Here is a 22,950-nt window from a genome sequence, read left to right on the forward strand (position 1 = left end):
GGCTGTCTCGTCGTTGTTGGTAATCAAGCCTACCACTATAGTGTTGTCTACAAACTTGATGATTGAGTTGGAGGTGTGCATTGCCACGCAGTTGTGGGTGAACAGGGAGTACAGGACAGGGCTGAGAACGTACCCTTGTGGGGCCCCAGTGTTGAGGATCAGCGGGGTGGAGATGTTGTTTCCTTCATCACCTGGGAGCGGCCCACTTGGAAGTCCAGCACAAAGTTGCACAGGGCGGGGTCGAGACCCAGGGTCTCAAGCTTAATGACAAGTTTGGAGGGTACTATGGTGTTGAATGCTGAGCTGTAGTCAATGAAGAGCATTCTTACATAGGTATTCCTATCGTCCAGATGGGTTAGGGCAGTGTGCCGTGCGATGGCGATTGCATCGTCTGTGGACCTATTGGGGCGGGTCTAGGGTGTCAGGTAGGGTGGAGGTGATATGATCCTTGACTAGTCTCTCAAAGCACTTCATGAGGACAGAAGTGAGTGCAACGTAGCGGAAGTCATTTAGCTCAGTTACCTTAGCTTTCTTGGGAACAGGAACAATGGTGGCCATCTTGAAGCATGTGGGGACAGCAGACTGTGATAGGGATTGATTAAATATGTCCGTAAACACACCAGCCATGCTCTGCGCATGCTCTGAGGACGCGGCTAGAGATGCCGTCTGGGCCGGTAGCCTTGCAAGGGTTAACACGTTTAAATGTTTTACTCACTTCGGCAATGGAGAAGGAGAGCCCACAGTCTTTGGTAGCAGGCCATGTCAGTGGCACTGTATTGTCCTCAAAGCACTCAAAGAAATGATTTAATTTGTTTGGGAGCAAGATGTCGATGTCCGCGACGAGGCTGGTTTTCTTTTTGCAATCTGTGATTGTCTGTAGACGCTGCCACATACGTCTCTTGTTTGAGCCGTTGAATTGCGACTCCACTTTGTCTCTATACTGACACTTTGCTTGTTTGATTGCCTTACTGTACGTGCTTTCAGTTTTGAGTAACATCTAAGAGTAACTTGAGAAAGTTATCAAATCTCTCTGCACTTCTAACCGGTGACAGAAATGAACTGCACTGAATAAAAGAAGGGAAAAGTGAGGGGGGAGTGGTGGAGTCTATGATTGGTCTACACACACACACACACACACACACACACACACACACACACACACACACACACACACACACACACACACACACACACACACACACACACACACACACACACACACACACACACACACACACACACACACAGTGCAAACACAATACACACAGACAGTACACACACACTTTTAAGGGGGGTGTGGTCTGCCTGCTTAAATGCTTGGGACATTCATGCATGTCGAGACTGCTGACCCTCTGGGAAATCAGGGGCCGGTAAATGTTAGCCTCCCCGGAAACATCCCCGACTTCTAACGCGCCAAGATCTGACATCCTACTGAAACGTAGTGCGGCCAAACCACCGGCGCATCCAAGCTTCATACAGCCCTGATGAGAGAGACAGGACAGAGAAGTGAGATCATTTCTTCAGTTTTTACATCTCTTGACAACTTTACTCATTGACCTATAACTCTGGAAGTGTCCTAGGACGGCTGTAATGAGAACAAACACCTGGATATTATTTATCAATGTCTTCAATTACCTTCCTAGGCTCAATTATTTAATAAGGTCTCTATTTATCACTCTAGAAGTTGCTCAAAGAGAAAAGAAGGTTGAACTCTGAACTCTCTCACTCAGATTGATCCTAAGTGGAGCTTTGCAAGACAAATGTTTCTGTGCCAAAGTACTTTGGTTTGATTTCATACTATATGCAATGAAATAATATACCCAACTATTATTCTAAAATGGTGCCGGACTGCTGCTGGATCGTCGATAACTAAAATCTAAAATCTATGGCGTTGGAATGGACAGCACTCCATAGGAGAATGTTAAAGGACCAATCAGCAGTTGAAACAATAACACCACTCAAAAATATACAGACGGCGCTATCCCAGCTGGCACATAATGTTCCTTGGAAGTTGTGGGAGCATTTTTGGTTTCCCATTGGTTCTGGGAACGAAGCCACACGTTTCCCGACCGGTGAAACCAAAACAAATTTGGGACGGGTTTTTTACGTTCTGAGAACGGAATTTAACATTTTGTCTGTTCTGGAAACAAAAATCTTTAGGTTGTAGGGAGGTTCTGAGAATGTTTTACTATGAGACCCTGAACATTTTCCTGTGACGTTTTATTAACGTTCCGAGAACAACAATTCTAGGTTATTTGGAGTTTTTTTTTTTTACTTTCCCTGAATGTTTCAATAAGACTTCTAACAACACTGCTAGCTTAGTTTTGGTTGTTTAGAAGTCCAAGCATAGAACATATGGACATTCATTTGCTCAGGCATTATCAATCAGGCAAACACGTATTTATTTATTGTGGCATGGCATCAGTGACATGCAAACCTATGATCTTCTGTTCTCTATCCATGGAATTAGTCCACTGTGCCACCAGGATACAGCTAGTGTGCCATGTTTTTTAACTCATACAAAGCTGATCATTTTAGTCTATTCAAAACAGACTCCATTTCAAAGGAAACAAGCACTCATTAAGATCAGGTGTTGGCCAATTAGTGGGCGAGGCCAACACACCTGAACACTCTTTGTTGACACTGAGAACGAACGTTCTTTGAAGGTTACTCATGTTTTCTTGTGTTTTTTAAAGAAAGATTCCTTCATGTTCTGAGAACATGACTTTAAAGAGAACCATGAGGAAACATGTTGTTTCTCAACATTCTGTTGTGTTACAAATTGGAATGAATTTGGATTTCATTTTCATTTTTTGTCAACGATCTACACAAAATACTCTAACGTGGAAGAAAATTTCAAACATTAGTAAAAAAATATATATATGAAAAATAAAACACTAATATATCTTGACTACATAAGTATTCAACCCCCTGAGTCAATACAAGTTAGAATCCCATTTGGCAGGGATTACCGCTATGAGTCTGAGTAAATCTCTAAGAGATTTGCACACCTGGGGCCTGTTGCACAAAACTAGGATAAGGGATTAAGCCAGGATATCTTGGTGATCCTGGCTCAATTGATCCGTAATCCGGTTGCACTAAAGATGGATAGGGGGCAGGAGGATATGTTATGGTATAAATTACCATGGAGATTTATTCTGTGGAGCTAGCCTGCTCCAGACCAGGCTAAATTCCAGGATCTATTTAATCTCATCCCTAATGTCAGTCAGCAGTCACCACAAATGGAAACCAATAGTTATTTCACTGCTCACTATACATTGTTATCACATATAACTAGACCCACTGTTATTATTTAAACGTTTGTGATCATTAATTTCAATGATTTTGGATAAAAAATGATTTTTAGATGATGTTGCTATCATTAGATAATTTACAGTTTCCCATAGACTATAAGGCTATATATAAAATGATAGAATATTAGGGCCACAGAGGGGAAAAAAACACAAGTCATAATATTGTAACCAGTTGTTTTAAAGGAGGACAGTTGTTAAAATGACAGATGTGGGGCATTTCGTGAAATTGTACTTCAGTATGGTTTCATAAACAAAGACATGCTGATGTGCCAGAATATTAAGTATCACATTGTCATAAGTATCAAAACTGTAAAAACAATATGTAGCTTTTCTGCAGAAAGAACCAGCCTCATAAATTTATGACTTTATCCTTTTTCTTCAGTGTGGCCCTAGTACTCTGTCATATAAACAAATACACATTCCATATGAATATAAAAACACAATGTGTAACATTATGTTCCTTTATTGAATAAGGACAAAACAAAGCAGGTAAACCATCAGCTCCTTTCGAAACTGAAGTCACAGTGACTCTACAAGATGGAAAGCACAGAATCCAAGCATATTATACAAAATGATACATACACATTCAAAGGTCTGTATATAACACACCCTGCATGTCTGCACACTAAAATAAATGCAGGACAAATCCATACACATCAACTGAACAGACAAATGAATGGATGCAGTAGCCTCCCTGCAGCCTTGTATTACACACAGTATACCGCACAAACATCATAAGAGGCCAAATTCGTCAAAAAACGAACCCAAGAAAACCCAAATTCCTCTGCCACCGCAGGACATATTTAACCAAAATTGAAAGCACACATACTAACTAAAATAATTCAACACATATTGGTCCCTCAGCAGCCGACCACTGTCGTCATCAGGGAAGATTGCCGGATTGTCCCAGTCCATGGCTGGTGGCACTCTGGGGGCCCTCTCCTTCCTCAGGCAGGCCACATTGTGGAGGACAGCACAAGCCACAGTAATATCACATGCCCTAACAGGGCTGACCCTTAATTTGTGAAGGCAGTGAAAGCGTGCCTTCAGGAGGCCAAAGGTCATTTCAACTCTGGCCCTGGTCCTGGCATGGGCATGGTTGTAGGCCTGCTGTGCTTCCTGGGGGTCTGTGAAAGGTGTCAGGAGAAAAGGCTGGCAGCCATACCCCCTGTCTCCCAGCAACACACCAGAGAATTCACCTGTCAACACAAAATCTCATCATTACTACCTCATAAACACAGTGATATTCTTGACACAGCCATGATGGTTATAAATAGGGGTTGCGTGGCTTACCTTGTGATAGGCACTGATAGATTTCAGAGGCCCGAAAGATTCTGGAGTCATGGACTGAGCCAGGCCATTTTGCCACAACATTGCTGATCACACAGTCAGCATTGCAGACCATCTGAAATCATAAGATGAGGAATATTACACCAATCAATGCACATCACTGGCAATGCAGAGTGTTCGTCAATGGACAATATCAAAAAGTTATGTTCACCTGAACATTAATGCTGTGAAAGGATTTCCTATTCACAAAATCGGCCTCATGGGCACCTGAGGGGGCTTTTATCCTTATGTGTGTGCAGTCCACTGCACCAATGACATTGGGGAAACCTGTCACACAAAGTAATGAGTATCCTACTATGTGTTAACAGTTGTCCTGTAATTTGTAGATCCTCTTACCTGCAATCCTATAGAACTCCTCTTTGATGTCACAGAGTCTTCTGTGGCCAGGGAAGGAGATGAAGACATCTGCTAATGCTTTGATAGCCAGACACACACTCCTTATTGTGCGGCAAATTGTGGCCTTGTTCAGCTGTTCTGCATCCCCCACTGAGTACAGGAAGGCTCCACTAGCAAAAAAGCGCAAGGCCACACAAACCATTTGCTCCACACTCAGTGCATGGCTCCGTGCAGTGCGGTGCTTAATCCTGGGACCCAGTAGTCTGCATAGATACCTGATGCCATCTGCAGAAAACCTGTATCTTTCATATAGATGGTCATCAGGGAAGGCCAGTGGGTCCAACCGGTCCCTGAAGACCCTTTCTCACCTGAAGGCTCTCCTCAGCACAAGTGCTTCTTCATCCACCACATCTCGCACGAATGGGCATGCCATTGTCAGAGCAGAAAGGAACACACAATTTTGGGCCTTCATATAGGCTAGTGGCCACACCTGGTGCTGGGGGGGTGGGCAAAAGAGGGCGATGCCTTATAACGATGACTTGGTTGTACTGATTGCTGGGAAAATAAAAAAAACCTTAGAAAGATGCCACCGTCCTGTGTGCTCACAATAAGAGCTCATATGTCATGGCTCACTTGACTTTACGAGAATATACCTAATTTTTATTTTGAGCTGTGTCATCTTCTTGGAGCTGGGGGAGGAAAGAAAAATAATGATTAATACATTTGTGTTACAGTTAGCATACAGTGTACATTGAAGGCATATCTCACCTCCCTCTCAAGTTTTTTTATTTCAAGGTCCAGTTTCCTAATTGTCCTCTTTTTTATTTCGGACTCCAGTGCAAGATTTTCCATCTTTTTCTTCTTGTACTGAATGTCTATGTCTGCCAGTTCTATTTGGCGCCGGAGGTGGTTGCCATACAACTTTCTGATAGCTTGTGAGCTCTGTGAACACAATACAATTAGCGCAGCTGGAATTTGGCAGGATGTGGTGTCCTTTTATTAATACGCACTATGTTGCCAGGCTGGTTTTCCCACTGTATAGCATCTGGGTCCTGTAAAAGAAATTAGATTTTTGGATTTTGATGAGGACTCCTCACCATTGTAGAGTAAATAGTACTTTCACAGTCTTAACATGATACCTCATGCCTTCTGGAATCCAGAGAGATGGTCTCCTCCTCATCATCGTCTCCATCATGTGCTGTTGCTGCTGCACTGGGGCCTTCACCCTATCACATTTAATCGGATTCATATTGAAGCTAGTAGACAAGACATGCCAGGCCTACAGTATGCCTTTGATGGAGTACTCACTGGATCAGCATCGTCTGGTGCTTGTGCTGGTGGCTCTAACAGGAACACAGTGCTGCCAGACACTGCAAGGCAATAGGTAAACCAAAGTCAGACAGTCCAAATTGATTCAATATGAATGTGGTTGTATCCCATGTAGAGATGGAAGGACATACCTTGAATGAAGCGGGTGGCATCTTGGGAGGAACCTATGCTCGTCTCTTTCCCCCCAGGGATCCCCTCTAAGACGGGCCTGCCTTTATTTAGCTCCAAGGCCATGTCCTCTGCTGGGGTAAGGTCAGCCTTTGGTGACCCACCACCCGTGCCTTGTCTGTGGGTATTCTTTTTCACTGCTAAAACAGTACAGACAATGTGTGAGCAGGCACCTTCTGGGTACAATATATGCTTGTGCTTTGTTAAATATTAGTCAGGGACCATACCATTCTGCAGAATGTTCTTGTATTTGATTTTGACCTGCTGCCATGTCCGTTTTGGCCCGTTCATGTGTAATCTACACACACACACACACACACACACACACACACACATTTAATGGAGTCACACTGCAAAAAATTACTTGGTATTTTTGTCTTGTTTTCAGTAAAAATTTCAAAAAATTTATCATAGCTTTATACAGTGTGATGGAGTTACTTTACACAATTTCACTCATATCTGCAGTGCATTTCAATTAAAAATTTAACCGTTTCATAATTACAGTACAACTGCATTTTTGGAGATGTGAATTAAATATTTGAATTGTAATTGTGATGTTTCAGCGGAGCGGTGAGTGTGTAATTGTGCACTACTTACGCATTCAGGCGGTCTGCAATACTTTGCCACGCTTTTTCTCTTTGCTTTATCACTGTGGCGGTGTTGCCTTTCTTCTTAATTATATATTTTACCTCCTCGTATGCCTCCATGAGGATTTGTGCTTCCGACGGGGAAAAGTACGCGGCTCTAGTTGCCATGGTAAATCAGTTAATCTGTGATCTGTGGCGGGGTCTATTTGAGTGAGCCGTGAGCGCGCACCTATCCAGGATTGGTTTCACCTGGCTTAATGAATCCGTGTCTGCTCATCCTGGCTTGGTCTTTGTGCAACCAATTAAGCCTGGACGCACATGTTTTGGCTTCATTGAGCTCAGCTGAGTCATTTATCCCGGATGTCTTAATTCTACTTTTGTGCAACAGGCCCCTGGATTGTACAATATTTGCAGATTATTGTTTTTAAAGTTTTTAAGGCTGTCAAATTGGTTGTTGATCATTGCTAGACAGCCATTTTAAAGTCTTGACGTAGTTTTTTAAGACGATTTTAGTCAAAACTGTAACTAGGCCACTCGGGTACATTCAATGTTGTCTTGTTAAGCAACTACAGTTTTTATTTAGACTTGTGTTTTAGGTTATTGTCCTGCTGAAAAGTGAATTTGTCTCAGTGTCTGTTGGAAGGCAGACTAAAGCAGGTTTTCCTCTAGGATTTTGCCTGTGCTTAGCTCTATTCCGTTTCTTGACAAAACAACAGCTCTACATTTAAAATAAGGGTTGTGTTCCATGTAGGCCACCCTGGCGTGACGTTTTGATAACCGTATACATCTCTCTAGGACAAGGTGACTTTTATCAATATATTAGCCTGTATTTTTATCTCTGCTGTAAAGTGGTGGGCCACTAAACCATTTTCCCTCATGGTGGGGGGGCCCACAACCAAATCTAGCTTAGGTCCCCCATACAGCTAGGGCCTGCCCTGGTCGCAGCAGTAATAGTCACAGTAATGATAAGACAGAGTAATGATAGGACAGAGTAATGATAGGACAGAGTAACGATAGGACAGAGTGATGATAGGACAGAGTGATGATAGGACAGAGTGATGATAGGACAGAGTGATGATAGGACAGAGTAATGATAGGACAGAGTAATGATAGGACAGAGTGATGATAGGACAGAGTAATGATAGGACAGAGTGATGATAGGACAGAGTAATGATAGGACAGAGTAATGATAGGACAGAGTGATGATAGGACAGAGTGATGATAGGACAGAGTAATGATAGGACAGAGTAATGATAGGACAGAGTAATGATAGGCCAGAGTGTGAGTCTTGACTTGGCTTGAGCTTCTTTCCTCCCTTCATCTCAGCTTCGCCTCTCCTCTCCTAACCGCGCCTCCCCTCACCTCCCCTCCCCTCATTTCAGTCTTGCCTCCCCTCCCCTTCCCTTGCCTCATCTCCCCTCGCCTCCCCTCATCTCAGTCGTATCTCTCCTCCCCTCACCTCGTCTAAGCCTCCCCTCATCTCAGTCTTGCCCCCTCTCACCCCCCCTCCCTCATCTCAGCCTCTCCTCCCCTCCCCTCGCCTCCCCTCACCTCGTCTCTCCTCCCCTCCCCTCTCCTCCCCTCGTCTCTCCTCCCCTCCCCTCGTCTCAGCCTCTCCTCCCCTCGTCTCTCCTCCCCTCACCTCGTCTCTCCTCTCCTTCCCTCGTCTCAGCCTCTCCTCCCCTCGCCTCACCTTCCCTCGTCTCAGCCTCTCCTCGCCTCCCCTCCCCTTGCCTCCCCTCCCCTCGCTTACCCTCACCTCCCCTCATCTCTCCTCCCCTCGTCTCTCCTCCCCTCACCTCGTCTCTCCTCCCCTCCCCTCGTCTCAGCCTCTCCTCCCCTCGCCTCACCTTCCCTCGTCTCAGCCTCTCCTCGGCTCCCCTCCCCCCACCTCCCCTCGTCTCTCCTCCCCTCGTCTCTCCTCCCCTCCCCTCGTCTCAGCCTCACCTTCCCTCGTCTCATCCTCTCCTCCCCTCCCCTCACCTCCCCTCGTCTCTCCTCCCCTCACCTCCTCTCGTCTCCCCTCCCCTCGTCTCAGCCTCACCTTCCCTCGTCTCAGCCTCTCCTCCCCTCCCCTCCCCTCACCTCCCCTCGTCTCTCCTCCCCTCACCTCCCCTCGTCTCTCCTCCCCTCGTCTCAGCCTCACCTTCCCTCGTCTCAGCCTCTCCTCCCCTCGCCTCCCCTCTCCTCCACTCGCCTCCCCTCACCTCATCTCAGCCTCATCTCCCCTCGCCTCCCTCACCTTGCCTCGCCTCCCCTCTCCTGTTCAACCTGACTGGAGGTATCTACCAGGTCGTCTACAGAAAATCCTCTTCATAAGCGATTATATACTGTACAGGCAAGAAGCCTGCAATGCAGTGTACCGTATATGAATGCAGGGGCTTAACTGGGTGGACAGTTTAGATACAGTATGTGTCCAGAGGCTATATGTGTGTGGTTATGTCCCAGTGACACACAGGTATACTAGAATGTCATTTCAGCTGCCAACACTAGAGATAGTATCAGATATCCCCCTCACTTTGAGGTGATGATTGGGGTGAACTTGTTGTAATTCAAACTCCTACCATTAATACAATGCACTGTGTTCAAAGACAGAAATCTCAACTCAGGCCTCACCTCAAAGTCCATAATGAGCTGGCTCATGAACGCAGTCTTTGTGAACACACTTAGTCCCTAACACACAGTTGGAAAGGATGTTATCGGCCCCCTTCAAGCTTTGCTCTGAATAACACACACACGCGTTACTTACTTTGCCACTCAGGCGTTATACAGTCAGCGTGAGTGAGTCGCTGTAGCAGGGTTTGGGCCTGTTGCAAAGGGGTTTGGCGCCCTCAGCAGCCGAATTGGAAAAACAACAGCTCTACATTTTTTAATTCTGTAAATAAATAAATACAATGATGCATGATTATTGCTGCAGACAAATTACTCTTTCCCATTAGCTCAGGAACACTAAGCAGAAGCACAAACTGTATTTATATCAGTTGGACTAATTATGGTCCCACTATAAACAAACCCTTTTATAAGAACTTTATAGTGGCCTTAAGCAGGTGTTTATTGTTGGGCGGGACTGGCTCTGACTGATTAGTTTTGAGTTGATGTGGCCAGAAACTGGTGTGGTTGATGGGTATCACAGAACAAGTTCTGGGAGAGACTGCTCTATAGTTTCTGCTCAACTTGTTGCTCCATGGTTCTCGCCAGATAATTTTTTTCATTTATTTTTAATTTGACCTTTATTGAATTAGGCAAGTCAGTTAAGAACAAATTCTAGAAATCTAGACTATGCAGAGGCCAATTCTCCAGGATGAGGGCTGGCCAACCTTGCACTTACCAATTAAAACAAGCAATCATAGCGTCTAAAATACGAGGATCATATTCAACCTTTGATTATCCCACCCCAGCCTGTGTGATGGATAGCCTGTGTAATGGATAGCCTGTGTGATGGATAGCCTATGTGATGGATAGCCTGTGTGATGGATAGACTGTGTGATGGATAGCCTGTGTGATGGATAGACTGTGTGATGGATAGCCTGTGTGATGGATAGACTGTGTGATGGATAGCCTGTGTGATGGATAGACTGTGTGATGGATAGACTGTGTGATGGATAGCCTGTGTGATGGATAGACTGTGTGATGGATAGACTGTGTGATGGATAGCCTGTGTGATGGATAGACTGTGTGATGGATAGCCTGTGTGATGGATAGCCTGTGTGATGGATAGACTGTGTGATGGATAGCCTGTGTGATGGATAGCCTGTGTGATGGATAGACTGTGTGATGGATAGCCTGTGTGATGGATAGCCTGTGTGATGGATAGACTGTGTGATGGATAGCCTGTGTGATGGATAGCTTGTGTGATAGATAGCCTGTGTGATGGATAGCCTGTGTGATGGATAGACTGTGTGATGGATAGCCTGTGTGATGGATAGCCTGTGTGATGGATAGACTGTGTGATGGATAGCCTGTGTGATGGATAGACTGTGTGATGGATAGCCTGTGTGATGGATAGCCTGTGTGATGGATAGACTGTGTGATGGATAGCCTGTGTGATGGATAGCCTGTGTGATGGATAGACTGTGTGATGGATAGCCTGTGTGATGGATAGACTGTGTGATGGATAGCCTGTGTGATGGATAGACTGTGTGATGGATAGCCTGTGTGATGGATAGACTGTCTGATCATCTCAAAACAAAAAAAGAAACTGCCAGATGGACACCTCCCCCAGAACTAGCATGAGTTTCTGAGCCAATTATCAGGTTCATCAAACAAAACAAGTGTGACATAACCTGGTTGAGTGTGGGGGAATGCCAGAATGCAGCACTTTATGTAACACATTTTGAATCGTATTTGTGTATATATTTGTTTGTTTCGAGACAAGCCTTCCTGTTTTACATATGACCAACCACCTGTCATTTGGGTTACACTTAGACACTGATCTAACATCTCCCCCCAATTGATTAAGGCTCTACATTTGGGTTCGTAAACTGGACTCAGATCTGTGCCCATTACCATGAGTGGAAGACCGAGGATGGGGATGGCCCTAAAACCCTCCAGTTTACATTGACGTCACAGGAAGGCGGCTCTCTGCGCGCACAGGTGTTCACCACAGGTGGACGGTGAGGAAATGTGCGTCCTGTAAAACGAGTTCAGCTCTTCCCTGCCGTTATTTGAGCTCAATCACTCATACAGCTTAGGTATGGCTCACAACTGCGTGGGGAACTGTTCGCCGTTATTTTTCCTAGCCATTGCGTTTGACGTCGGCGGTTTGACAGTTATTTTAGTTGGTATTTTCGCCGATCTAAAGTTGGACGGTCACTTCTACGGTGATTTCCTAATCTACACGGGTGCACTCATCATTTTCCTCAGTCTGGCTTGGTGGATTTTGTGGTACACGGGCAACATAAAGGTTTACTCCGAGGACTTTGATAAAAGCACCCTGGACAATTTTGCGCACTGGGCAAGAAAGTTTTCGGAACAGCTCCCGAAGAGCAAGATTAAAACTCTGGAAGCTGGGGAGAAGTGCAAGTGGAATGGAAAGGAATCCGTGAACGGAACGGTTCCTGATCAAACTCTATCGCGAATTACGTGTGAACACAGCAGCAGCCTGACGGGACACGACAATTTAGGATATGACCGAAGTTTTGACAACCAGCCTACAGAGAAAACGGTGGAGTTGGGGATTCTGAATAATGGTGTTCCAGAACATTGTGGATGGAAAAGTGGTTAGGCTTCTCTGACACGCAGTTGGTAGGTGATTATCCAAAACAATAACAACTCATTACCTGTGGCTCTATCTAGGTCAGGGGGGGGCAACTTTGATGGGAGTGGGGGCCACAAAAAAAACTGAACTCATTGGGGGCAGCAGTTGCTCGTGGGTCTATGTACCCACATCCATATTTTGCCATGGGATGTTGAGAAAATGTTGCAATTTTATAACGAATTTCCTGCAATAATACACATTTTGCCATAGGCTGTCGATAAATGTTTGCAGTTTTTAATATTATATCGGAGTGAGACTAACAAAATCAATGCAGGCCCCACAGCAGGTAATTCGACCATGATAACAAGTTTAGATAGCTGGCCGCAAAACTCATTTAGCAATCTAAAAAAAATCTTCACATACATGGGCTAATTGAACGACTATCAGTGACTGACATAACAAGAGAAACTGCTGATGCACATCCACATTTCTAAATTGCACTTTGTGTTTTCTACTGTTCTAACTCGCAACAGTAAATTGAGACCCCGACTGAGTTTTTTTTTTTAAATACATAAATTACTTTATTTTTGGGCAGGGTTAATCTGAGGGCCTTCAAAAGGCTGGGCCAGTTGCCTCACCCTGATCTAGGTGAGTTTTGGGCTCATTCTATTGTTAGATTCAGCCTGCTGTTCTGTGAGCACATTTTTATAAAATACATATTACATGAAAATATGAGATTCACCCACTCAAGGTAAACATATTTTCATTATTTTTTGCTCAATTTCTAACTAGCCTGCATTTGACACCAAAACAGTGGCCAAGCCTCATTTGTAGTTGTTTGGACTGTAAATAAATCCATTTCATTTGCCTCTGGTTAGGAACTATATCCTCCCAAAGAGTTTAATGTTGCAGCTCTGACACAATCCCATTTCTTAGGCTGGTCCTGCAGCTATCTTCCCACTCAATACAACAGCAAGGCTAATATCTGTTTTGGCAACATGTACTGTAGACTGTCAACATTCCCTCGGCTCTCTTGCCTTGAAGAAATGACGAAACATCAGTAGGTTATATGCCACATCTAATGATCAATTGGGATAGAATACAGTGACGTTAAGAGGGTAAAACTCTACAGAGTCCTAAAACAACATTTCAACGCTGACGCATTTCTGTTGTGCCACTCCTTAGAATAGAATAAATCAAAAGGGTATTATTTATGAGGCAGTCCATATGACAACACTCCTCTCTCGTCTTTGGGACTATGAAACATCACATCTAATTGATGTGCAGTGCATTTGGAAAGTATTCACACCCCTTTTCCCACATTTTGTTACATTACAGCCTTATTCTAAAATGTATTAAATAGATTGTTTTGCCTCATCAATCTGAACACATACCCCATAATGACAAAGCAAAAACAGCTTTTTAGAAATTTGTGCAAATGGATTCATTTTAAATTGATATCACATTTTCATAAGTATTCAGACCCTTTACTCAGTAATTTGTTGAAGCGCCTTTGGCAGCGATTAGTCTTAAGTCTTCTTGGGTATGACGCTACAAATTTGGCACACCTGTATTTGGGGAGTTCCTCCCGTTATTCTCTGCAGATCCTCTCAAGCTCTGTCAGGTCGGATGGGGAGCATCGCTGCACAGCTATTTTCAGGTCTCTCCAGAGATGTTCGCTCGGGTTCAAGTCCGGGCTCTGACTGGGCCACCACAGGACATTCAGAGACTTGTCCCGAATCCACTCCTGCATTGTCTTGGCTGTGTGCTTAGGGTCGTTGTCCTGTTGGAAGGTGAACCTTCACCACAGTCTGAGGTCCTGAGTGCCCTGGAGCAGGTTTTCATCAAGGATGTCTCTGTACTTTGCTCCGTTCATCTTTGTCTCGTTCCTGACAAGTCTCCCAGTCCCTTCCGCTGAAAAATATTCCCACAGCATGTTGCTGCCACCACCATGCTTCACCGTAGGGATGGTGCCAGGTTTCCTCCAGACGTGACACTTTGTGTTCAGGCCACAGAGTTCAATCTTGGTTTCATCAGACTAGAGAATCTTGTTTCTCATGAGAGTCTTTAGATGCCTTTTGTCAAACTCCAAGTGGGCTGTCATGTGCCTTTTACTGAGGAGTGGCTTCTGTCTGGCCACTCTACCATAAAGGCCTGATTTGGTGGACTGCTGCAGAGATGGTTGTCCTTCTGGAAGGTTCTCCCATCTCCACAGAGGAACTCTAGAGCTCTGTCAGAGAGACCATCGGGTTCTTTGTCACCTCCATGACCAAGGCCCTTCTCCCCCGATTTCTCAGTTTGGCCGAGCGGCCAGCTCTAGGAAAGGTCTTGGTGGTTCTAAACTTCTTCCATTTAAGAATGATGAAGGCCACTGTGTTCTTGGGGATCTTCAATGCTGCAGACATGTTTTGGTACCCTTCCCCAGATCTGTGTCTCGAAACAATCCTGTCTCGGGGCTCTACGGCCAATTCCTTTGACCTCATTACTTGGTTTTTGCTCTGACATGCACTGTCAACTGTGGGACCTTCTATAGACAGGTGTGTGCCTTTCCAAATCATGTCCAATCAATTGAATTTACCACAGGTGCACTCCAAGTTGTAGAAACATCTCAAGGATGATCAATGGAAACAGAATGCACCTGAGCTCAATTTCAAGTCCCATAGCAGGATCTGAATATTTATGTAAAGAAGGTATTTGTTTTTTATTTTTAATACATTTGCTAACATTTCTAAAACTGTTTTCGCTTTATCATTATGGGGTATTTTGTTTAGATTAATAAATGAAAAAAATGTTGTTTTAGAATAAGGCTGTAATGTAACAAAATGTGGAAAAAGTCAAGGGGTCTGAATACGATGGTGTTATCCGTTTTGTCCTAGGACGCCCACGAGACTCATCTGAAGATCCCTGGCACTAGTTTTAATAATGAAGGTAAGTATATATGGAGATAGTTTAGTGCCTAAAAATAAGGGGATAAATACATGTAAACAAAACAATTGTCATAGTTTCCTGATCTTTCTTATCTCATATAAGACAGACTTCAGAACAAACTTCCTTTAGATTTTTTGGGGGACTATTTATTTGTTCCATGTCGTGAATCTTGAATATTGTATTCATTGTGTTTCTATTGGCTAATAGCAGTTATGCCAAATTCAATGTTTCATCCAATATTTTTGTTGATACCTTAAGTGGTCTTAAAATTCCAACTCAAATAGCTGAATGATCCTTGGTATGACCATCTTAAAACAATTCCATATGTTAGCTTAGATCCTGTTTATCTGTATATTTCCATTTTACCTTTATTTAACTAGGCAAGTCAGTTAAGAACAAATTCTTATTTACAATGACGGCCTAGGAACAGTGGGTTAACTACCTTGTTCAGGGGCAGAACGCCAGATTTTTACTTTGTCAGCTCGGCAATTTGATCTAGCAACCTTTCGGTTACTGGCCCAACGCTCTAACCACTAGGCTACCTGCCGCCCCAACTTGTTTTACAGGGTCAGCCATATTAGTACAGTACCCCTGGAGCAAATTAGGGTTACGTGCCTTGCTCAAGGGCACATTGACAGATGTTTCACCTTAACGCCTTGGGTATTCGAGCCAGCGACCTTTCAGTTACTGGCCAAAAGCTCTAGCCACCTGCCGCCCTGCAAATATGTTGTCAAATGCGAGCTGTCCGGTGCAAAAAGTGGATCTAATATTTTTCTGAATATTCTGTTTTTTGGAGTACCACCTGCAACTGGACAGAGAAGTTTACAAGACAACGGTGCCTTCCCGAATCGAGAACGAATGAAGTACTACCAAGTAAACGTTGGTAGAAAATTAGCTAAACAGAAACATCATATCAATGGCTAAGTAAATTAAACGAATTAGCTAATGATGATAGTCGTTTTATTTAGTATTGGCTAACCTCACAGAATCCGTCATGCCCCAGACCCTGATTGCACACTTCACTTTGCTCATGAATATCTGTCATAATTAATATTCTCACTCTACCGGCTGCTACGGTCAAAAGAGCCTGTGGCCTTTGGCAGATTTGAATGAATAAGTCTGGCCATTCCTATTCAGCTTCACAACTCTACATGTAAAGGCTTGTTTACCCACTAGTTTAAAGCAGTGCTTCTAACAAGGGTGGCAGGCGGGTGGTTCAGGCTTAGGTTCAGACCCCCTTGGAACGCAGCCTGCAAAGCATCTTAATGGGCTTTAGTCCAGACCCCCTTGGGATGCTGTCTGCAATGCATCTTAATGGGCCTCAGTGCTGCTATTGATTCTATTGGATGGAGTTGGGTAGTCCTTAAGTCACCTGTAGCAGCTTTATTTCAGTGGGTATAATAGGGGATTGATTTTAGAGTAAAAGCGACGATAAGCCAAGGGACTTTTTGAGATGGATTCAAGTCTTTATTGTCGTCTTTCTGGGCTATTCAACTGAATTGCAGGGAACAGCCAGAACAGGGAAAACATTAATTTAAAAGTACCACTCCCATACAGGCCATGAACTGGTGATTGTCACATGATTCCGTACAAGTGGCAATTGTTGACCGAAGCTTTTAACTTATGAACGTGAACTGTTTTTCTCATTCCGCCAGTACACACACAGGCCACCACCAAGGCACAATGTGGCTATTGTACGAGCCACCTGTTGCACCCCAGTTATGACTAATAGCTTGACTTTATTGATAATGTTTGGCAGCAAATGACAAGTGCAAATATTGGCTGTGGAGAACATAAGAGCGCTGATGTTTTAAGCAAAGATTTTTCTCAATGTACGTTCAGTGATTCCAGACAGTATTGATCAATATCAACCAATATGTAATGTTTGCCAATTGGGCCTATTAGTTGGTCCCATGTTTCATGAGCTGAAATAAGATCCCAGAAATGTTCCATATGCACAAACAGCTTATTTCTCTCAAATGTTGTGCAAAAATGTGTTTACATCCCTGTTATTGAGCATTTCTCCTTTGCCAAGATATGCCACACCTGTCAGGTGGATGGACTATCAAGTAGCTGATTAAACAGCATGATCATTACACAGGTGCACCTTGTACTTGGGACTTAAAGGCCACTTTAAAATGTGCAGTTATGTCACACAACACAATGCCATAGATGTCTCAAGTTTTGAGGGAGCATGCAATTGGCACGTTGACTGCAGGAATGTCCACCAGAGCTGTTGTCAGAGAATTGAATGTTAATTTCTCCACCATAAGCCGCTTGCAACGTCATTTTAGAGAATTTGGCAGGCCAGCCCAGGAACTCCACATCCAGCTTCTTCACCTGCGGGATCATCTGAGATCAGCCAACTGGACAGCTGATGAAACTGTTGGTTTGCACAACTGAAGAATTTCAGCACAAACTGTCAGAAACTGTCTCAGGGAAGCTCATCTGCGTGCTCGTTGTCCTCACCAGGGTCTTGACCTGACTGCAGTTCGGCGTCGTAACCAACTTCAGTGGGCAAATGCTCACTTTCAATGGCCACTGGCACGCTGGAGAAGTGTGCTCTTCACGGATTAATCCCGGTTTCAACTGTACCGGGCTGATGGCAGACAGCGCGGGGACGGTGGAGTTATGGTATGGGCAGGCATAAGCTACGGACAACGAACACAATTGCATTTTATCGATGGCAATTTGAATGCACAAAGATATCGTGACAAGATCTTGAGGCCCATTGTCGTGCCATTCATCTGCCACCATCATCTCATGTTTCAGCATGATAATACACGGCCCCATGTCGCAAGGATCTGTACACAATTCCTGGAAGCTGAAAATGTCCCAGTGAGTATGCCTGCATACTCAACAGACATGTCACCCATTTGAGCATGTTTGGGATGCTCTGGATCGACGTGTATGACAGCGTGTTCCAGGTCCCGCCAATATCCAGCAACTTTTCACAGCCATTGAAGAGGAGTTGGGACAACATTCCACAGGCCACAATCAACAGCCTGATCAACTCTATGTGAAGGAGTTCTGTCACGCTGTATGAGGAAAATGGTGGTCACACCAGATACTGACTGGTTTTCTGATCCACGCCCTTTACCTTTTTTTTTAAGTTATCTTCGACCAACATGCATAGCTGTATTCCCAGTCATGTGAAATACATAGATTTGGGCCTAATGATTTTATTTAAATTATCTGATTTCCTTAAATGAACTGTAACTCAGTGAAATCTTTGAAATTGTTGCATTTTTATATTTTTTTCAGTGTACTTGACAGTGTGTATCATTCATTGTCCTGTGCATGTGTCCAGTGAGATTGTATTGAAATGTTCTCATGCGATCCTCCGAGTCATTTAGACCGAAAAGAACAGTGAGTCCTGTTACCTCATCACTTTTTGAGGCATTCTATAGCGTTACATACAGTAGCTTTAGGATACGGGTCATGTAGGCACATACTATTGCTTCATCTCGTTTAGGAACATGTAGACACTCCTAACCATCTCTCATCTGTCCATGTGATATAACATGGTGACTGGAACATTTGAATCAATAAATCTTTATTGTCCCAGAAGGGACGTTGCGAAATAACACAGTGCTAGGAAATACAGGTGACTAAAACCATTATTTTCTTTCAGATGTTTTTGTCTTCTTGGTGTTCTCATTCTCACTTGCTCTTTTCCTCTGTTGCAGGTGATCTCTGGTTCTCGGGTTTTGAAGAAAGTATGCCCCGCTCCTACCCAAGCGCTGCTTTTTAAATCCATACAGACTGTAAACCTTTTCGCCTATATGAACTAAAGACACTTTAAATATAGAAGACTACTTTCATTCAGGGAGAGGCCCCGCGCAGAAGCAATCTCCGGGCCCTGCACAAAGGATAGAAATGTCTGTGAATCTTTACTTGTAAATGGATAAATAACTAGATTATTTTATGTCCTGAATTTTACGTGGTCCGTTTTGAAGATGTTTTTTTTTTAGAAAATAATAACGCCATTTGTCTGGGTTCTTAATCAGACGTCTGTGACTGGATAGCTCGCACAACAACACAGATATTGGATTCCACTTCTGCTAGAAGTCGGTGTTATTCAGACAAATTGTTCTTCCAGAAAGAGAGAAGGAATTAGATCATTATAATATTCTAAATCCATTTGAGGGACATTAACAAATCAAAACATCTTCCCTAGCTCAGATCCTTTATTCGTCTTTGTGTTTGTGTCTGGTTGGCAGATCAATGCTACACCTGTCTGGGTTGTTTTGCTTGCACTAAGCTGTCTGTCTGCCACTGGTTATACTGATAACATATTCCCTACACACACACTGAGACGATATAGAATGTATCATGTAGAACAGATAGAAATATAATGAATAGAACAGAAAATCCTATCTGCAACATTCTGAACCGAGCTGAATACACACTGGCACAAGGGCTACATCTCCATTCCAGAAACTGACTTGTTACCTGTAAAAAATAAATAAATACATCTTTACAAACATTCTCATGCCTCTGCCAAACATGAACATTCCCCAACATTTAAATCCACCTGTAAAGGTCTAGGATAAACACCTAACCAACCTAGTGTTGGTATGTGGTTATGTTAAGGACAGATGTCCAAAACCCCACGGTAACGAGGTAGAAGAACATTTCACCTCTTGTCTTGTCATCATTAGTGAGACATAAACACGCCTCCCCCTGGCAGCAGTCCTGCTATAGGAGCTATGTGATGTTTGATAGCTCCAGCTCATTGGAATGTACCAGGGCCGTTATGTGATGTTTGACAGCTCCAGCTCATTGGAATGTACCAGGGCCGTTATGTGATGTTTGACAGCTCCAGCTCATTGGAATGTACCAGGGCCGTTATGTGATGTTTGACAGCTCCAGCTCATTGGAATGTACCAGGGCCGTTATGTGATGTTTGACAGCTCCAGCTCATTGGAATGTACCAGGGCCGTTATGTGATGTTTGACAGCTCCAGCTCATTGGAATGTACCAGGGCCGTTATGTGATGTTTGACAGCTCCAGCTCATTGGAATGTACCAGGGCCGTTATGTGATGTTCGATAGCTCCAGCTCATTGGAATGTACCAGGGCCGTTATGTAATGTTTGACAGCTCCAGCTCATTGGAATGTACCAGGGCCGTTATGTGATGTTTGACAGCTCCAGCTCATTGGAATGTACCAGGGCCGTTATGTGATGTTTGACAGCTCCAGCTCATTGGAATGTACCAGGGCCGTTATGTGATGTTTGACAGCTCCAGCTCATTGGAATGTACCAGGGCCGTTATGTGATGTTTGACAGCTCCAGCTCATTGGAATGTACCAGGGCCGTTATGTGATGTTTGACAGCTCCAGCTCATTGGAATGTACCAGGGCCGTTATGTGATGTTTGACAGCTCCAGCTCATTGGAATGTACCAGGGCCGTTATGTGATGTTTGTTAGCTCCAGCTCATTGGAATGTACCAGGGCCGTTATGTGATGTTTGACAGCTCCAGCTCATTGGAATGTACCAGGGCCGTTATGTGATGTTTGATAGCTCCAGCTCATTGGAATGTACCAGGGCCGTTATGTGATGTTTGATAGCTCCAGCTCATTGGAATGTACCAGGGCCGTTATGTGATGTTTGACAGCTCCAGCTCATTGGAATGTACCAGGGCCGTTATGTGATTTTGACAGCTCCAGCTCATTGGAATGTACCAGGGCCGTTATGTGATGTTTGACAGCTCCAGCTCATTGGAATTTACCAGGGCCGTTATGTGATGTTTGATAGCTCCAGCTCATTGGAATGTACCAGGGCCTTTATGTAATGTTTGATAGCTCCAGCTCATTGGAATGTACCAGGGCCTTTATGTAATGTTTGATAGCTCCAGCTCATTGGAATGTACCAGGGCCGTTATGTGATGTTTGACAGCTCCAGCTCATTGGAATGTACCAGGGCCGTTATGTGATGTTTGATAGCTCCAGCTCATTGGAATGTACCAGGGCCGTTATGTGATGTTTGATAGCTCCAGCTCATTGGAATGTACCAGGGCCGTTATGTGATGTTTGACAGCTCCAGCTCATTGGAATGTACCAGGGCCGTTATGTGATGTTTGATAGCTCCAGCTCATTGGAATGTACCAGGGTCTTTAAAACGCATCCTCTTCCTTCCTCGTAATCCAGTCCGATGCACTGTAGTGTAGGGTAGATTACCTGAACAACGCAGATAATGTACATGGGGGATATATACACTTAGTATAACAAACATTAGGAAAACTTTCCTCATATTGAGTTTCACCTGGTCAGTCTATGTCATGGAAAGAGCAGGTGTTCTTAATGTTTTGTGTACTCAGTGTATGTATGATTATTATCCTAGTGTAAACATCTAAATTGTTTTATTGTAGCAGTGAATGCAAGGGAAAATAGATAGCAGCCATAGAAATAAGCATTAGAAGAGGTATTTAAAGTACACACAGTGGTAGAAGGAGAAATACCTTCACGGCAGACTCTCTCCACCCTGTACCGGCACCAGTACCAACACTCAGCACCTGTACCTACTCAGCACCTGTACCTGTACCGACACTCAGCACCTGTACCCACTCAGCACCTGTACCGACACTCAGCACCTGTACCTGTACCGACACTCAGCACCTGTACCGACACTCAGCACCTGTACCGACACTCAGCACCTGTACCTGTACCGACACTCAGCACCTGTACCGACACTCAGCACCTGTACCGACACTCAGCACCTGTACCGACACTCAGCACCTGTACCGACACTCAGCACCTGTACCGACACTCAGCACCTGTACCTGTACCGACACTCAGCACCTGTACCGACACTCAGCACCTGTACCGACACTCAGCACCTGTACCGACACTCAGCACCTGTACCTGTACCGACACTCAGCACCTGTACCGACACTCAGCACCTGTACCGACACTCAGCACCTGTACTTGTACCGACACTCAGCACCTGTACCTGTACCTACACTCAGCACCTGTACCTGTACCTACACTCAGCACCTGTACCTGTACCGACACTCAGCACCTGTACCTGTACCGACACTCAGCACCTGTACCTACACTCAGCACCTGTACCTACACTCAGCACCTGTACCTATACTCAGCACCTGTACCTATACTCAGCACCTGTACCTATACTCAGCACCTGTACCTATACTCAGCACCTGTACCTATACTCAGCACCTGTACCTATACTCACAACCTGGACCGATACTCTGTACCTGTACCTACACTCAGCACCTGTACCTATACTCAGCACCTGTACCTGTACCTACACTCAGCACCTGTACCGACACTCAGCACCTGTACCTGTACCGACACTCAGCACCTGTACCTATATTCAGCACCTGTACCTATACTCAGCACCTGGACCGATACTCAGCACCTGTACCTGTACCTACACTCAGCACCTGTACCTATACTCAGCACCTGTACCTATACTCAGCACCTGAACCGATACTCAGCACCTGAACCGATACTCAGCACCTGGACCGATACTCAGCACCTGGACCGATACTCAGCACCTGGACCGATACTCAGCACCTGTACCTATACTCAGCACCTGGACCGATACTCAGCACCTGGACCGATACTCAGCACCTGGACCGATACTCAGCACCTGTACCTATACTCAGCACCTGTACCTATACTCAGCACCTGTACCTATACTCAGCACCTGGACCGATACTCAGCACCTGGACCGATACTCAGCACCTGGACCGATACTCAGCACCTGGACCGA

General features: G+C 44.5%; 1 protein-coding gene and 1 long non-coding RNA gene across 3 annotated transcripts; one reads left to right on the forward strand and one right to left on the reverse strand.

Moving 5' to 3' along the window:
- Positions 1 to 3,761: 3,761 nt before the first annotated feature.
- Positions 3,762 to 8,419, reverse strand: LOC139570004 (uncharacterized). 2 transcript variants are annotated; one of them, XM_071391439.1, is made up of 10 exons: positions 6,725 to 8,419; positions 6,461 to 6,637; positions 6,309 to 6,370; positions 6,140 to 6,226; positions 6,011 to 6,052; positions 5,769 to 5,942; positions 5,654 to 5,689; positions 5,001 to 5,555; positions 4,608 to 4,719; positions 3,762 to 4,513 (listed from the first exon to the last, which is right to left on the reverse strand). In XM_071391439.1, the coding sequence occupies exons 1-7, from the start codon at positions 6,831 to 6,833 to the stop codon at positions 5,654 to 5,656; spliced, it is 687 nt and encodes a 228-aa protein (XP_071247540.1). In that variant the 5' UTR covers positions 6,834 to 8,419; the 3' UTR covers positions 3,762 to 4,513; positions 4,608 to 4,719; positions 5,001 to 5,555. The 2 variants fall into 2 exon arrangements, 1 of the variants encoding a protein (XP_071247540.1); XR_011673990.1 differs by having other exon boundaries at positions 4,608 to 4,931; positions 5,001 to 5,689; positions 5,769 to 6,226; positions 6,461 to 8,419.
- A 3,169-nt stretch (positions 8,420 to 11,588) lies between these two features.
- On the forward strand, positions 11,589 to 19,700 carry LOC139570005 (uncharacterized). The gene is made up of 2 exons (XR_011673991.1): positions 11,589 to 12,328; positions 18,899 to 19,700. It is a non-coding gene; the product is annotated as an uncharacterized lncRNA (long non-coding RNA).
- The last annotated feature ends 3,250 nt before the right edge of the window (positions 19,701 to 22,950 follow it).

The sequence above is a fragment of the Salvelinus alpinus genome, chromosome 3 (genome assembly GCF_045679555.1).
Source record: "Salvelinus alpinus chromosome 3, SLU_Salpinus.1, whole genome shotgun sequence".
NCBI lineage: Eukaryota > Metazoa > Chordata > Actinopteri > Salmoniformes > Salmonidae > Salvelinus > Salvelinus alpinus.

What these genes read in the sequence shown, in the direction of transcription:
- LOC139570004 (XM_071391439.1), bottom strand. Translation starts at nt 6,833, where the DNA reads ATGTGTGTGTGTGTGTGTGTGTGTGTGTGTGTGTGTAGATTACACATG. An exon ending in CAAGAACATTCTGCAGAATG is followed by an intron (nt 6,638 to 6,724) that starts GTATGGTCCCTG and finishes GTACTGTTTTAG; the next exon opens with CAGTGAAAAAGAATACCCAC. An exon ending in CACCAGACGATGCTGATCCA is followed by an intron (nt 6,227 to 6,308) that starts GTGAGTACTCCA and finishes TAAATGTGATAG; the next exon opens with GGTGAAGGCCCCAGTGCAGC.